General features: G+C 41.1%; 1 protein-coding gene and 1 long non-coding RNA gene across 4 annotated transcripts in view; both read left to right on the top strand.

Annotated features, from left to right (window-relative positions):
- The window catches only part of USP22 (ubiquitin specific peptidase 22), a 196,300-nt gene that overhangs the window by 146,107 nt on the left and 32,659 nt on the right, over window positions 1-17,534 (top strand). For all 3 annotated transcript variants that reach the window (XM_084641403.1, XM_084641402.1, XM_084641404.1), the window contains one exon: window positions 16,496-16,665. In XM_084641403.1, coding sequence (XP_084497529.1) covers window positions 16,496-16,665 — 170 coding nt within the window. The remainder of the gene's footprint in view (window positions 1-16,495; window positions 16,666-17,534) is intronic.
- Window positions 13,208-13,846, top strand: LOC311527430. Its single transcript, XR_014713328.1, has 3 exons — window positions 13,208-13,360; window positions 13,467-13,537; window positions 13,798-13,846. It is a non-coding gene; the product is annotated as an uncharacterized lncRNA (long non-coding RNA).

Below are 17,534 nucleotides of genomic sequence, written 5' to 3'. Positions count from 1 at the left end.
ATATATATGCCACAAAGTACTATATGTATACAAGGGGCTTAAGCTATGGTTGCTAAAGGAACCTTAACTGAGGTACCTGAATGTTGTGCATTTAAACTGTCGTTTTAACATGGGCTTTTTCAGACTAAACACTGAGAAATGTGACCTGACATACATCTAACATTTTTGTGTAGTATTTTGATAATCTAAAAAGTGGGGAAATTACTTTCTTTAAAAAATCATGGGGGCAAGAATGACTCTTTAAGAAAAATAAATACGTTGTGAAGCATCTGAAAGCTTGCCTCCTTGCAGCTTAGTAAGGTCACAGCTTTGCAGTTGCCATGTAAGATACATATCCAGGTTTGTGTGTGCCATGAGTTACTCAGCTTCAGAACAAGTTGCATTTGGTAAATTCAATTAAATGGACTGACTGAGGTCAACTGCAGCTGGCACAGGAGGAAAAATTTATTATGTTAATTAGGTAAACAAATTGGTAATGAGAATGAAACCCAATTGTTTTTGGTTGGTTGTGACATTTTTAAAACAACTGAGAGCTTTCTATTCTGCTAACTGGTCCATCCATGTGGAAAATCTTTCTTCTAGAATCTAACGATATATGTATTTTCCAGGTTAAGCAGCATACCGGAGTCACCCGTATTTTTTCAGGAGGGGAGAGTTCTTTGTTTTATTACTATCCAGATGCGGTAGATTGCCAGGAGTGTGTGTAGGTGGTACATATCAATTCATGGTGTATATTTATAAATATCTGTGGGGTTTTTTTTCTAGATGGATTTTGATTTAAGATCCTCCATAGCTACCATCTTAATATATTCATTGCGGAATCCTTCCCTCCCCCCATACTAGCAAAAGATTTCTATTATGCAATCAGTTATTTCAACCATAACTCAAATAATGGAAAAAAAAGTTACAGAAAAATTTTTGCATGGTGTTTAAAAATTCAGATAGATGGATTTCATTTTAAAATCCAAATGTTTAGTTTGGACACTGAAATTTGTACTCTTTCCTCTGTGTCTTTTCTAATATAGTTGCTTTGCAGATATTCAGTGTGGAGCAAGTGTGTAATGTTTATGATGCAGCTTGCAGTGTAATGGCTCTAAAATAGTCCTCTAGTTTAGTTTATCTATTATTGGCTCTGGTTCTTCATAGTGTTTCCTATTGACTTGTTCTTCCTTTAAATTCTTCTAGCTCTTACATTAGTTGTCTTCCTCACTAAAGCCCTTATACTTATATTCAAGAGGGAAAATGGACCCATTCCAAATTTAGGAACAGGTCAATGTTTTTTTTTACAGCTAGTGGCCAACCAGCTCTTTTCTACTCTGTAACTCATCTAATTAAAATACAGGGACACTACCTGTTCAGTTCCCACAGTGCTCTAGAGCTCTTTTGTGAGCTAAGCTTCAGAAGTCAGCTGGAAGTCACAAGTCAGCTCAGAGCAGAAAAATTAGTGAAGCTCTTCAGAACTACCTTGTTGGTTTAACAGTTTTGTTTGTTGAGTTAAAAAATGGAAGTGGTGATAGAAGTATATTCGGGTGGGTTTGCACTTAAATGCTGTGCAGAAGAAGAGGGTTACAGGAGGGATTTGAGATGGTTGGAGCCTAGGACAGGGAGGTGATTTCAGGGATAAGGAGTGATGACAACATCCACAGTTGAGTGAATCAAGGGAGCAGAACGGGGAGAATAAGCATAGTATAAGCCTTATACTTGACAAGCAAGAGGCTGTTAGTGACTTTTTGGGGAATGTAATTTCAGTGGAGGGGAGAAGGCAGGAGCCCCATTGGGGAGGTTGGATGAAAGTCAAAGGGGAAGGAAGGGACGTGGGCGCAACAGGCCATAGCTAGAAAGGGCAGTGTGACTGAGTGAAAGCTCCCTATGGATGGGGGAAAGAGCGCAATTGACCGTAGAGGAAAAGGAGCCAGAAGGGAAGGAAAAGTGGTTGAAAATCAGGCAAGGAAGGAATATGGGAAGACAGAAATCTCATCTGTATTATCTCTTCCCTAAAACTTCATTATAAGGCTGTCCGAGCTCAGCTGCCAGCCAAGGTAAGATCCATTCTGAATGCCTCTTCATCAAATATTTGAGTACAACATGTGAACGTTTTACTCAGATAACACTTTAAGGGAGTTCTTCTCGAAGAGCAGTGAAAGAAATGTGTCTTCTGGCTATGAAAAAATGTATGTGTTAAAGGTGTTCTGACTGACTAGAGATGACTTCATAAAAACGAATCTGCATTTGGTGGTCTCGGTTCATTTACTAGCTGGCAAGTGTCAAAATGATGAAAACCTTCACCATAGTTGACCCTTTTGGCATTCCAGCGAAATGCAAATACATCCGAGGGATATTTAAATCCAAACTATTTCATTGCTCCCTTTAAAAAAGTTAAGAGTTACTAAGTTTTGGGCCTAAACTGCCTAACTGTGTCCCGTAACCAGCAATGAGGATTGTTATACATTTCATCACCTTGTTCCCATTAGATATAGCGGCAACAGTCTGCAAACAGCCTACTACTTGTGAATGCCTTACTGTGATATATTGAGCAGATAACTCAATATATCAAACTCAGTCCCTGTTTTTTTCTTTTTTCTAAAAATATGGAACGCTTCATGAATTTGCATGTCCAAGGAAGTAGCAACAGCCGAAGGAAGTTACTGAAACTCATCAGTTGCATTGCACAAGCCCAGCATCATAATAGATTTGGGTGATGCAAAACACTAACAATCATACAACTTGGTAGATGCTGCCTCTAACTTGATGACACGTAATAAGAATGAAGAGACATTTAGTTGTCTTCATCGGAGCACACACAATCCAAAGGACACAGCTGCTGCTCTTGCTAAAATAGAAAGCATGGTATCCTAAGAGTCGAAGTCTGTTAAATTTTAATTTGGCTTCCTATCCTGGATATGTGCATTGTTCTTCCATGGCACTGTAAGAAGAATGGGAGATGAGTGTACTTAGATTAGGTTTAATCAAGTAGTGATAATGAGAGATGGATGTTTTGTTGCAACTGGAGCACATTAGGAATTAGAAACACAGGTAGTGCCATATCCTTTCAGGCCAAAGGTCCAGTTACTGGTATGCAGTCTCTCAGTGGCCCATAACAAGCACTTCTGAGAAGAATATAAGATTCCCCATACCAGCTGATTAGGCAATAGTATGCTTGTGGGAAAGATTATTCCTGACTTCAAGCAGTTAGTACTTATTTTATATCCTGAAGTATGAAGATTGATACCCATATAAACTTTTATTCTAGATAGTCTAGACATTTTATAGAGAATTCTTATGTGAAGCCTAGTAAGGTCTGTCCTTCATAATCTTGTGGCTGTGAGTTATTTACAGTTTAATGACTCATTGTGTAAATATGTTATAAATTAGTTGCCATGTAATGTAGTTGAATATTCCCTTGTTTTTGTATTATAGCACAAGATATAATATGAGCTCCTGATTGACTTTTTCTAGACTGTTCATTATTTTTATATACCGCTATCTTGCCATCGCTTACTTGTCTTCCCAACTAAATTATCTTAATCTTTTTAATCTCTTGTATGGAAATATTTCCAAGACTCAAATCCATTGCCCTTTTTTAGTTCCTTTTCTATCTAGTGCTGTATCCTTTTAAAGATGCGATGACCAAAACTGAACAGAGTACAAGGTTTTGTATAATATTTTTAGTTTTAGTTTCTTGCTTAGGCCTTTTTTCTTATTCGTATTTGGGACTGCCATTGCACATTGATCTAATGTCTTCAGAGAGCAGTCCTCAAAGATGCTTCGGTCATCTTTTCCTGAACTTTCACAGTTGGTTTATAACTCACAAGCATCTCTGCGTAGTTCATATTGTTCCTTCTGGCATAAACTTTCTTGAACTTGTCCATGTTGAGTTTCATCTGCCATTCAGATCACCTATCTTTGTTAGATCCTTTTGGAGTTCCCTTGAGACACGTTTAGGCCTTACTAATCTAAACAGTTCGGACATCTATAAACTTTTACATCTCATTGTTCATTGCTACTCTTCTTCGAGTTCACTAATATGCTAACTAACACCAGTCATAGTGTAAATGTTTGGGGCAACCCTGTTAACTTTCTTTCATGTTGAAAATTCACCATTTATACCTGAACTCAGTTTTCTGTATTGTAACCAGTTTCTGATCTGACAGAATTTATTAATTTCTTTACTTGCCTTTTATGAGCGATCATTTGGGCATTGTTTACTGCCCTTTCTCTGTCTTCTCTGTGATACCACCACCGCCACCAGCTAGCTCAACACACAACCTGTGGGTGGAGGAGAGATCAGCTGGTAGATGACTGGCCCAGCAAGATAGCAGGGGTTAGGCAACAACCATGATGCTGCTCCTGGCTGCCTGTTCTGCGGACTAGGTAATGGGTACGCCCCTTCGACTGACAAATGTGGTTTGTGTCCCCCAGGGACCCAGGTCTGCAGAAGAATGGAACTGGCTTTAAGCTGCGTCTAGGCCACAGCAAATTCACGTTGAGATTATTTTTAGATGTCTTTAACCTTACTCTGAATAGGAAATAACTGCCCTCCTGCTATGGCTTACCTTCTGTCTGCAGGGCATTTTTGCATGGTTGCAGGTCACTGTACAGATAAATTGGCTTACAGTTAATAACAGCCTGATATTTACAGATGTTGCAGGTTTCGTGTGTAGATCTTTGTGGACTCACAATTTGAAACTTAATTCTTTTGCACATTTGCCAGTAAGAGGAAATTACCTACCCCTGTATTCTACAGACATCATTTGTCTTGTATTTTATTCCTTACAACTACAAAATCCAAAAGTTCAGTTATCCAGATGTTGTTAAATATAATTTACATAGCTTGCATGTCCAACAGTTCAATTTTGCCTGTTAAGGTGGCACTTGTTCAAGGTGGTGTGGGTTGTTGTTTTTTTCCCCTGCTCTGGCAGGCTACAGAACAGCACAATATTTGGGGGAGGGGGGGTCTCTGAATTTTTTAAGCATACGTGAAAGGAAAAATATTCTCCCAGATTTCCATTTCACCTCTGTTCCTCCAGTGAGCATTCTGGTATCCTACTGGTTGATGCAGGCTTTCTCCTCGTAAAGCACCACAGTACAGTCCATTGGCTGGTGTTTTGGTTCAGCTACGTACCAGGTCACACAAATGTCTTCTATCTTCTCTCTCCCCCGTCAAAGCTTTGTGGATTTTTTGTTGTTAGTGAAGCTCAGCTCTTACCTGGCTCCTCTGGAAGAGTGCCCCCATTTAACTGTGCAATTCCTGACCTGACCAGGAGCAATGACAGTTAGTCCTACCATCTGGGAAAGCATGAAGAAGTTAAACTTATTGTTAACTTACAACAAGCACAGATCCAATATATTTCACTCTACCTACCTACCTTCATACACAGGGGAAGGAGAGAATTAGTTTCTCAAAGCAGTCAGAGTGTTTTTAAGATTGGAAATATATATTGTATGTCAATTTGCAGTTTTACTGGCACTGCTGATTTTTGTGATGTAAAAAAATACAGCATCCATCTTGATGGTGATAATACATTTTGAAATGTAAAGAGGGCATGAAATCTAATAATAATTCCTGCTGGTTATTGTTTCCCTGAAATAATAAATTACTCTTCCTCCCTCATCTCTCCAAAAGCAGGTGACTTACGATGTTGGCAGAACTCAGTAGAATCTCAGAATTAATTGCGGGGAATTTCCACATCAAAATGTGGGCTGCTGTTTGCAGAAGCCTCCTGTTAGAAGTATAAACTGAGTAATATAAATAGTGGTGATAAACAAATTCAGCATCCTAACCGTACCTGCATAAGAGAGATTTGTATTTGCATTTAAAGAAGGTAACTAGTGCACCTTCCCAGACACCAGGCATCTGCAGAAACCCCTTTTCCTTACAGCAGACTGTTAAGGTGTTTGTTCTCTTGAAGTAATTAGAAGAAGAAGGTGAGTTGCTGATTTAGTCTAGAGGCTTGTGGTTGAATTTTTTTTTTAAACTTGGCTGTGGTGAAATTTTTACTATAGCTCTGTGTTAAACTAAATTAATTCCCAGCAGTCATCTTCTAGTTTGCGCACAAACCATGCTACAAGAAATCTTAGATACAAATCTACTCTAACTTGATTCTCAACTTCTTTTGCTAAGCATCTCTTCTCCTAGCCACAGTGTGCAGAATTCCTTCTGCCCACAGCGGCCTTGTTAAGTGACCATTAAACACAAAGAGGGAGAGATGACTTCTCTTATGGTTAAGACACTGAACTGGAGATCAGGAGAGAGTGTTCCATTTCCAGCTTTGCCACAGACTTCCTGTGTGATTTGGACCTGTGTGCCATTTTGCACAAGGGGATAATAACCCTCCCTACCTCACAGGGGTCTTGAGAGGGTACAGTAAATTTAAAAAAAAAAAAAAATACTTGGGAGGTGCTCAGGTACTACTACTGTGATTGGCACATTGTAAGTACTTACAACCACAGCGGGCCCTCTCAAAAGGAACACACCAGCCTAAACAGTGAAGAAGTGGAAGCATCCAGACAATGTTTTAGAAGCGGCAGAATTAATCAAAAATGCATGATGTTGGTTAGGTTTTGACAGCCAAAATGACCACTAATTTCACAAAAGGTCATGCTCTTTCCAGTGTAGGCTTACGTGCCAGTCATTCAATGAATTTCTAGTTTCTATAGCATGCCCCAGCAGAGAGCACTGTGTTGTAGCAACCAGGCAAGGTACTAACAAACTTCAACAGGACTTTATTTTTAAAGTGGAAACCTCTTTACCAAGCTGCTGTTGCACCCTCGGTAGCTCTCACTCCACCTCCTCAACTCCCTCCCCCCTTTCCTGTTTCCTGTCCTTTCAGACTCCCAACAGCCAGTGCTCCCAATTCTCATAATTACAAGCAGCATCTAAACACCACATTCCCTCCTCTCTTAAGAAACTCTCCCAATTAAAAAAAACATAGTTGTTCTAACCACAGGAAAAAATATGAAACAAGACACTATACTGTTGGCAGAAATATTACACTGAAAACACTGTAGATACTACATAACATAATCTCTAGTCCAGACAGGTGATCGTCTGGGTCTGACAGGCCATCTCTCAAGCCCCGGTTCCAGTGCAATGTCTTGTTGTGTTGATACTACGGTGAAGTCATCCAATGCAGACTGGGTGTTGGCATAATCTCCTCTTTGTGCATAGGCAGGTGCAAGATAAGAAGCATTCCTTACCCGCCCATCATAGAATCATAGAATATCAGGGTTGGAAGGGACCCCAGAAGGTCATCTAGTCCAACCCCCTGCTCGAAGCAGGAGCAATTCCCAGTTAAATCAGAAAGTCGATAGGTGTAAGGTCCCTTCTTCTCTATGATTTTAAGAGGAGCTGTGAATTTATGGTTCCCTTTGCATAAAATTCCAGGTTTTAGTATTCTAACAAAGGAACCACACTCAAACTTCAGTTCCTTAGCACCCCGCCGCTTGTCTGTGAAAGCCTTAGACTTTGCTTGGTTCTGTTCAACTGTTTTTCTCACATCATCTTCAGTTGGGGCATCAGGTTGCACCTTTTAACAATCCAGCAATGTTCAGTTTAGTATTCATCTGTTTCCCATGCAGTAACTCTGCTGGTGATCTTTGCATTGTGGCATGTCGTGTAGCCCGGTATGCTTACGAGAAATCAGTAGTGAAGGTTATCCACAACTGCCCTTCCAGTTTAGCCGTTTGCAAACTCTCTTTCAAACTTCTGTTAAACCGTTCGATTTCCCCATTTTCTTGAAGGTAATATAGGGATGACCTTCTGTGTAAAATGTTCCTCTGTGCTAGAAAAGTTTCAAACTCCAGGGAAGTAAATTGACTACCATTATCTGAAACCAGTTCTTTGGGGTTACCTTTCCTGCTAAAAACTGAAGAGAGGAACTTAATTACTGTAGCAGAAGAGATTTGTGATGTAAACGCTATCTCAGGCCATTTACTGAAATAGTCTATTAAAGTGATGGCATAATGGCAGTCACTTGGAGCAGTATCAAAGGGTCCTATAGTGTCAGTCGCCACTTTTTCCCATGCAGATTCAGGAAGAGGAACAGGCTGTAATGGAGGGGTACGTGTCACTGCTGTCTTATCATGCATTTGGCAAGTGACACAGGATTTTATGAGTGCTTCAGTTTGAGAGTCCATCCCTGGCCACCAATACAGATCCCGTAGTCATTGTTTGGTTTTGACAATTCCTTTATGAGTATCGTGTGCCAGGTTTATGAGTTTTGACTGTAATTCTTCTGGCACAAGTAGCTGGTGTGTACCTCGTAGCACACAGCCATCAAGCAAAGAAAGTTCATCCCAAACTCTAAAATAAGGCAGCAAAATTGGGTCAAGGTTTTAGGGTTACTGGGCCATCTCTTTGTCAGAAATTCCCGTAGTTTTTGTTGAATTGCACACATTGAACAAGCAGCTTGAAATTGTTCTTTTGTAACTGCAGTAAGATGCTTGTAATAAGCACAACTACTACATCCTCATCCTCCGGTGGACCATCTGGTGAAGGCAAAGGCAGGCGAGAAAGGCAATCAGCAACCACATTTTGGTTTCCAGGCTTATATTCCAGTTCCTAATTGAAAGAGAGTAGTCTTGCAGACCATCTAGCAATACAATATCCTGCTCTTCCAAGTCCTTTCATGGTGAGCAACATCGTCAAAGGGCTGTGGTCTGTGCGCAACTTGAACGTGCAGCCCCACAGGTAAGTTTTCTCCATTTTTCAGTAGCCCAGACACAAGCAAGTGCTTCTTTTTCAACTGTAGAATATTTCCTCTCAGCATTACTTAGTGTCCTTGAAGCAAATGCAACAGTCCTCTCTGTGTTGTCCTCATGAAGTTGTGTGAGGACAGCCCCAAGTCCGTAATCAGAAGCATCAGTAGTTACAATTGTGGGCAATGCAGGAGTGAATAGTGCAAGTACTGGACTATGTTCGATCAAGTCTTTCACCGTTTTGAAACTAGCTTGTGCGTCTGTTGTCCACACTAAGGTTGAACTTCTCCGTAGTAATTCTCGTAACGGTTCAATGACAGAAGCATAATTGGGAATGAATTTTGCATACCAGGAGGTAAGACCCAAGAAGAAACATGAGGTTGCAAATCTGTTGGAGGAGCAGCATTTGAAATTGCCAGGATATGATCTGGATCAGGTTTTAGTCCGGCCTGTGAAATTGTATGCCCCAGAAAGGAGAGTTCAGTTTGTCTAAATTTGCATTTGGACCTATTGAGCTTGAGGCCTGCTTTGCTGATGCAGTTTAGTACAGACTGTAGGTTATTGTCATGCTTCTCAGAAGTATTTCCAAACACGATAATATCATCCAGATAGCACTGAACTCCATGTTGATTCTTCAGAATCAATTACATCATTTTTTGGAAGGCATTTGGGGCAGATGCGAGACTGTGTGGAACATGTTTAAAACGAAATAGTCCCTCATGTATAATAAATGCTGTGAGGTCTCTATTATCTTCATGCAACATAACCTGGTAGTATGCGGTCTGCAAATCAAGAGTAGAAAACATCTTTGCTCTACGGAGTTCTGCAAATACTACTTCTATGTGAGGAAGAGGATGGCTGTCAATCACATTAGCTTTATTTGGCTCCCTTAAGTCCACACAAAGGTGAATGCCTCCACCCTTCTTCTGTGTCACTACTATAGGTGAAACCCATTCCGAGGAGTCAATCTCTTCAATATTGTCCTTTTGAACAAGTTTTCTAAGTTCCTCTGAAACAGCTCCCTGGACTGAAAATGGTAAGCGCCGTAACTTCTGTCTTGCAGGCATCACATTATTCTGAATTTTAACTTTATGCAGAAATGCATAAGCACAGCCGAGTTTCTCCTCAACCTGGTGTTGGGTCCCATCTGAAACTGGTGTGTGTACCGCAAGAGTGCTTTGCTGAGGAAGATCAATTCGTCCATTAACTACCCTGAGATTTAAAGCAGCCAATAAATCTCTGCCAAGGATAGGAGTGCCTTTGTGGACAATGTAGAACTCTGCAGTTACAGAGCAATCACCAAAAGTAACTATTGCTGGCAGGCAGCCATGTACTGGAATATGGTTTTTCAAATAGCACACCAAGTGAAGTTTGGATTCAGTAAGAGGCAAATAGGTGGAATCAGGTAGTATAGATACTGCTGAGCCAGTGTCCAACATTAGCTAAATAGAGTGTGGTTTGCCTGAGGGTATGGCGGAAACATTTACAGTGCACTTTATTTATTCTGGAATACGTGCAGTAGTGCTTTTGTCCACACTCAGCACAGTAACATCTGGTATTGTAACTGCATGCACCTGTTGATTGAACTGGCTGCTGTGACATACTTTAGCAAAATGCCCAATATTTTTGCAATGATTGCACTGAGCTACTTTTGCCGGACATCCTGTATAGCTTGCAAGGTGTTGTGGGGATCCACAGCGAGAGCATGCTTTTACTGTATTTTGAATTTGCTGATTCGGTGGTTTTCCATTAGTTTTCCTCTTGTAATCGTTTGTCTGCAGCGATAGTGAACTTTTCTGCAAAGGAGTCACAGCCTGGACTGTGCCTCCTGTATCCATGCTCATTATTTTGGCTTCAGCTGTAGCTGACTCAATCTGAGTAGCAATGGTTATTGCTTTTTCTAGTGTAAGTTTTGGTTCTAGAAGTAAGCGTTCTCTTACATGAAGCATGGTTGTTTTCTCAATGAGCTGGTCTCTAATCATCTCATCTGCCATATTCCCAAAGTCACAAGTTACAGTCGGACTCCTCAGGGAAGCAGTATACTGCATTATAGTCTCCCCTGTTTTCTGCTCACGCTGGCGAAATCTGTAGCGATTAGCTACTACATTCACTTTTGGCACAAAAAGGTTTTTTAATGCAGTGAGTGCAGTCTCCTATTTATCATCTGCAAGGGGAAAAGTGTAAAATATACGCTGCCCTTCTGCTCCAAGGCAGTGGATTAGCAGAGCATGCTTTCTACTTCAGAAATCTCTGTAGCAGGGATTGCAAACAGATAAGTCTCAAACATATGGATCCAGGCAGTAAAAGCAATTGGAGGCTCACCTGGGCGTTGCAGAAAGGGTGTAGGTGGGTTCTGAGGCAGAAGATCCATCCTCGTCGCCAAAATGTTGTAGCAACCAGGCAAGGTAGTAACAAACTTCAACAGGACTTTATTTTTAAAGTGGAAACCTCTTTACCAAGCTGCTGCTGCACCCTCGGTAGCTCTCACTCCACCTCCTCAACTCCCCCCCCCCACTTCCTGTTCCTTGTCCTTTCAAAAAGAAAAGGAGTACTTGTGGCACCTTAGAGACTAACCAATTTATTTGAGCATAAGCTTTCGTGAGCTACAGCTCACTTCATCGGATGCATACTGTGGAAAATACAGAAGATGTTTGTTTTTGTACACACAAACCATGAACAAATGGGCGTTTATCACTACAAAAGGTTTTCTCTCCCCCCACCCCACTCTCCTGCTGGTAATAGCTTATCTAAAGTGATCGCTCTCCTTACAATGTGTATGATAATCAAGGTGGGCCATTTCCAGCACAAACCCAGGTTTTCTCCCCCACCCTCCTGCTGGAAATGGCCCACCTTGATTATCATACACATTGTAAGGAGAGTGATCACTTTAGATAAGCTATTACCAGCAGGAGAGTGGGTGGGGGGAGAGAAAACCTTTTGTAGTGATAAACGCCCATTTGTTCATGGTTTGTGTGTACAAAAACAAACATCTTCTGTATTTTCCACAGTATGCATCCGATGAAGTGAGCTGTAGCTCACGAAAGCTTATGCTCAAATAAATTGGTTAGTCTCTAAGGTGCCACAAGTACTCCTTTTCTTTTTGTGAGTACAGACTAACACAGCTGTTACTCTGAAACCTGTCCTTTCAGACTCCCAACAGCCAGTGCTCCCAATACTAATAATTACAAGCAGCATCTAAACACCACACACTGGTTTACTGATTCCCTCTTCAGATTCTGTGAAAATGATTTTATCCCATTAATCATATCAACCACCGTTAGCACAGATAACATAGGAACAGGTGCCTCAGCCTCCACTTCAGTTCAAGCCACATGATTGCTTATCTGGTCTGGTAATATATTGTCTGCACCTGAAGCAAACACAGTGTGGGGAAGAGGTGGGAGTGGCAGAGGAAAGCCTGTGAGTTCTTTGCTACTAAGTAGTAGGGCAGAGTGTCCCTGAAATGGAGCTTCAGGAAGATGTATAGTAATGATATTGTGCTTGTCGTTGCATGGATGTAGTCTGGAAGGCCCATCGTGGGTGGCCAATTGTGTTTTCTGGAAACCTTCATTGCCAAGTCCTCCTGTTTATTTTCAGGGATGACCTTTGGATCACTTTCTTGAGCATTTCTGCAGGCACTTTCTTTACTTGTATTGGCTTCCAGAGTTATTTGAAAGAGCGTCAAGAAGCCACTGATACCAGGCACAGAACTAAGTTATTCATGCTAATGTAACTGCACAGGGGCCTGTACTTAAACTTCACACTTTCAGACTCTCCAATTTGAGCTTCTTATAGGTTTCAACATGGTACCTCTTTATCAGGATGGCCTGTCCTCTGGCCTTGACATATCTGCCCAGAAACTGGTATCAAGAATGATGGTCACAAATTATACCTTAACCAGAAAGCATGTTAAAGGCTTGATTGGATGTGCAATGCTTGTGGATTCATAGCATTGCTTCGGCTGTGGTCCTCGTTTCAAATGCTATCAATCCAGTGCTGGTCTGCACAGTTGCTGATCTCTCAGTAGTGAAACCCTTGCTGTTTTATGTTACCTGTATATGTGGGCATGAACAACCAGTGTTCTGATTCTCCACACATTCTTGTGAAGTATACAGTAACGCAATGTTGTAGGTCTCTCAACAACAAGCAATTTTTTAAAAATATGTTGATGGAAGAAGAGTGAAGAACTACAGATTACTCAGATAAAGCAAGTGGTTAGCCACCCAATTTTGAGAACAAAGGAAAAAGGGATATATACATTTCTCAGATGCACAATCCATGCTCAAGGTGTTGAAGAGCTAGCCTCCCTGCTTCCAGCTTCATTCATACCCCGTCTGTCCATTATGTAACGGACCACTAAAAAGTGACACATGCTGTATCGTGCCAAAGAGTGGCCACACCTTTTTTTTCCTGTGTTTGCATTTGTACCGTGCATTACGGTATGCTTGTTTCACAGTGGTATTATTCATTTATTTCCAATTCTTCCTTTCTCCAACAGTAAGATTAAAAAGGAAATCAATGCCATTATACAGAATGAGCTCACCACCCAGAACACACAGGTCTGTGCCTATAATATGTATTGTACATCTTCAGTGTCTGCATTTCTCAAGTCCACTCCAGAGACAGTGCACCACAAGCATGAATGGAAACACAGAAAGCTAAGGTACTGTAAAATACATCAGAGTCTGCACAACACAGCAGCCAGTTATATTAGCTCAAAGTTGAATACCATGGGCAGTCTTAACAAATGTATCCACTCCTTCCTATAGGCACTGTCCTATGGTCAGACACTGATGATGAAGAATGGTTGCCCCAAGCAAGAAGGGATGATGCAGTAGAGGTTTCTGGATTTATTCTTCTTCTAACGCTATGAAGCATGCTAAACATATTGCCATGTATTTTAGTCAGCTTAGACATCACAAAACAAGTCACTAAAATTCTTGGGACAGATTATAAGGAGAGGCAGAAGCCCTTCTTTGATTTTTTTTTTTTTTTTTTTTTTAAATGGCCCGGGTACAGCATAAGGCATCTCTGTACTAAGACAGTCTTTCGTTTTACACTACCTGTTACATCTTCAACAAGTCATTTTTTCTTTTTCAGGAATTACAAACAGGAGTATTTTGAACCAAGTCCCAGCCACAGTTGACCCTATGTATATAAAATTTGATAGTGTTTTTCCAAGGTAAGGATGCTGTAATCATTACAGGAGAACATTGATCTGTGGTGCAGTATCTTACCTCTCATTCAATGCGCTGTACTATTTATTTTCAGAAAACAACTCAAATCATACTGTGGCTGCTACATTCATTGCTGCCTGAGGGCTACACTGAGTATGCACCCCAGCCAAGTAAGTTCACATCTTTTTCTACAAATCTCCATTTGCAGAATGTTCATTAGGGTCGAGGTATCTAAATTTCAGCACTATCTGTGTGTGTTACAGGTCGTCATATCTCAACTCAGTCAAGCTATTGTGACTCCATATGAAGCACCACGTCCGGATGCATGCAAAACTGACATCAAAAGAATTTGTGCAACCATGTAGAGAGTAACCAAGCCAGCCTTCTGAATAGGGAAATCTGCAGCTTGTCGTCTGGTGACCATCTTGAAGAAGGTGCTGCCTGTGATATAGCAAAGCAAGGTTCAGCCAGAGGCATGTAACATACAGTGCTCAATAAATGAATTCAAAAAAGTTGTCTATACTGTTTACCCTTATTTGGGAGCACTAAATCAGACACCAGAAACAAAAGTAATAGGATATAAATACCTAGGTGCAATACATTTTTTCTACTAAATAGAGCCTCCGGGGATCCTGTCACAGTCTTCTGTACAGCACAGACTTAGTTTCAGTTCTGTCACTAATTATAGGGGCTAATGTTTGAAAGGGAAAATGGAAAGAGACTTTCTCATGCTTAGACAAGCACTGCTGCTCAGACAGACAAGTGCTAAATATCCCCTACCAGGGATTTCCCAAGGCCTCAGTCATTGCACAGCGAATAGTTAGTTCTAATCTAGTGATAATAGGAGGGGCTAGGAAAGCACTGTTGATCAAAGACAATTACTTTTACCCCAGCATGAATATCTCTGTATCTCGACATGATGCACAGAGACGTGTGAGCTAGTCAGAGGATTGTTGTGCTGTCTGCAGTATCATACTATACTTCAGTGTGCTACGACAAATTAACTATTTAACAAATTGCTAATGTGGCTCATTCAGCTGCTCTGCCTCCCAGCGTGATGATAAAACAAGTGATTACAGTGTTCTTCCTGCCTGACAGAAATTACTGTAATGTAAATGGAAAACTTTATGCGCTGCACTACAGAATAAACAGAAGCAACAGGATGCTGGAGGGGCAGGGCAGTGTCATATTGCTTGCTGGAGGGATGATTTAGGAGAGCTGTGTATCCATCACCTAAATTCAATATGCAGTTCAACACAGTAATGTCTACAGTAACCTAGCAACGGGACCACACGCCCCTCCTCGAGAAGGAAGCTAAAAAGCTTTTTGAGCACTATCTGGTGTATTGCAAGAGAACTGCAGCATTTTTCATCACCTCCGCATTGCCATCTGGTGTCTTTTCATGGGATGGCAGGAAAATTCTCCAGTTCTGGCAGATCATTTCTTCTCGGGTTTGCAGTGCCTCCAACAGCTCCATTTATATTGCACAAGAGGAACTGCATTCATTTTACCTGTCACTAATATCAGTAGTGTGGAGGGATCTACCAGTGCATTTTCTCTTGTTTTGTGGTAGTGTCTTTGAGGATCATTGTATATTTAAAATAATCATGTTCATCCTCGTGATGCTTTTCTTTCTGGCTCACAACTACTTCATAGAGGTGGTTGTGTCAGAATCCTGGGGACAAACACAAGGAGCTGAGCTTGATTTTCTTCTCAAGTGAGCTTTGCAAACAACTGAAAAGTGTTCCCCATTTGTGGCCTCTTCATGGTGTGCAACAAAGGGTGTTTTCTTTAAGCATGTCGGCTTTCATGCACAAGATACTATCTCTGGGCATTATAGGGCTTAACCACATTTGGCTTCTGTGGGGTTGAACCCAGACCTCTGTGCTGTTAATTAATGTTCACCTGTGTTTTATTTGAGCTGAGTTATGTAGCAACATCCTTAGAATCTTTTACTGAATTTAAAGGTGCTGTGTTCAGACACCCAAACTCTGTAAAATCAGCACGGTTATAAACTAGGCCTAATGGCTTGGGTACAGTCTGCCACCATCAGCACCATCTCCTCATCTGCACAGTAGGGTAGGAAAAACAACCACCTTCTGGTGATCTACGATGTGTTTCGGACAAGAAAATTGTTATTGCAAGATAAAATGGTGCATAATAAAATTACAAAAGCATCTTTTGGCCTAGTGCCCTACATGAAGAAAACCTTTTGTGTTAAGCTGTGAATATTTGTATTTGATTCGGTCGATCAACATTATGGCATCTTGACAAAATGTGTCTTTCTAGGTGTCCGGAGCATGCCTGTTACCATACTCTTTAACCATTAGCTTCTTTGATCAGTAACACAAGCGACAATTCAGTTTTCTGTTTGTGGGGTTTTGTTTTGTCCCTAGCCCCACAAAACCCACATTGCAAAAAAATGTTGTAAACTTGTAGCACTTTCTGGTTTACTGCTGGCTGAATTAGTCATAAATTCTTACAGGATATAAAATCTTCTAAGATGTTGGGGGGGCAGCGTTTTGAATATGTTAAAAGATGCAAATGACTGAAATGCTCAGTTTTGTTTTGTTTTTAACTCAGCAGTACTTATATTTACCCTTCCCTTTCTGTCTTTATAGGTCTACGAGGGCTAATCAATCTTGGGAACACATGTTTTATGAACTGTATTGTCCAAGCACTTACCCACACTCCACTACTGCGAGATTTCTTCCTCTCCGACAGGCACAAATGTGAAATGCAAAGTCCCAGCTCATGTCTGGTCTGTGAAATGTCTACACTTTTTCAGGAGGTGAGTGCTGTTCACCACTACAGCATCACCCTGTAACTTTCCACAACTCTTCTTATGCAGAGAGGCATCATAAATAAATTCTATTGACATTATCAGATGGCAAAATACGTGATAAAAAGGGAATGTGAATTTATTGTCAACGAATAATTGAGTGCAGTCCTGTGGTCCTTATTCAGGTAAAGCGGCCACTGAAGTCATCTGGAGTTGTCTGAGTAAGGACCCAGTGTGAAACCTCGTAAGAGCACTGTTAAAGCTGAGAGTGCATCTTATTTATAAGGTCCAAGGTCTAACTGAGGAATCTGTAACAGGCGGAGAGGAGAGTGAGCGAAACTACAATATGTACCATTGTAGTTTAAGGCACTGGGTTACCTTAGTTAGTGTAAATACTGTAAGGATCTTAATTGTGTGTGTTCTTTCCTTTAAAAACATTTGCTAGCCTCTCCTATACCAAAACACAATAATTGCAGGAGGATAATCGGAAGCAGCCATGTTGGTACAGTATGTACACTGTGTACATGCATAGGCGCCAACTCCATGGGTGCTCTGGGGTTCAAGCACCCACCGAAAAAAGTAGCCAGTGCTCAGCACCCACAGGGCCAGATGAATCTTCTGTGGGCTCCACCCCTGTCCAGCCTCTTCCCCTGAGACCCCTCCCACCGCTTGCATGGGGGGAGGGGGGCACGCAAGGGAGCACCCAGCAGCAAAAACAAAGGCCAGTCCCTTTTTGTACATTACTCTTTCCCTTTGTTCAGCAAGATACCTGGCTTTGCAGTATACCTTTCTGAAGTTTCCACCTCTTCTCTGTAGGCTTTTGCTGCATGATAGACATTGAAAGATTTTTATTTTGTGAGTCACTGTGTTGAAGGTAC

The sequence above is a fragment of the Lepidochelys olivacea genome (genome assembly GCF_965140295.1).
Source record: "Lepidochelys olivacea isolate rLepOli2 genome assembly, chromosome: 10".
In the NCBI taxonomy this organism is placed as follows: domain Eukaryota; kingdom Metazoa; phylum Chordata; order Testudines; family Cheloniidae; genus Lepidochelys; species Lepidochelys olivacea.
This window is presented reverse-complemented; position numbering and strand designations above follow the sequence as displayed.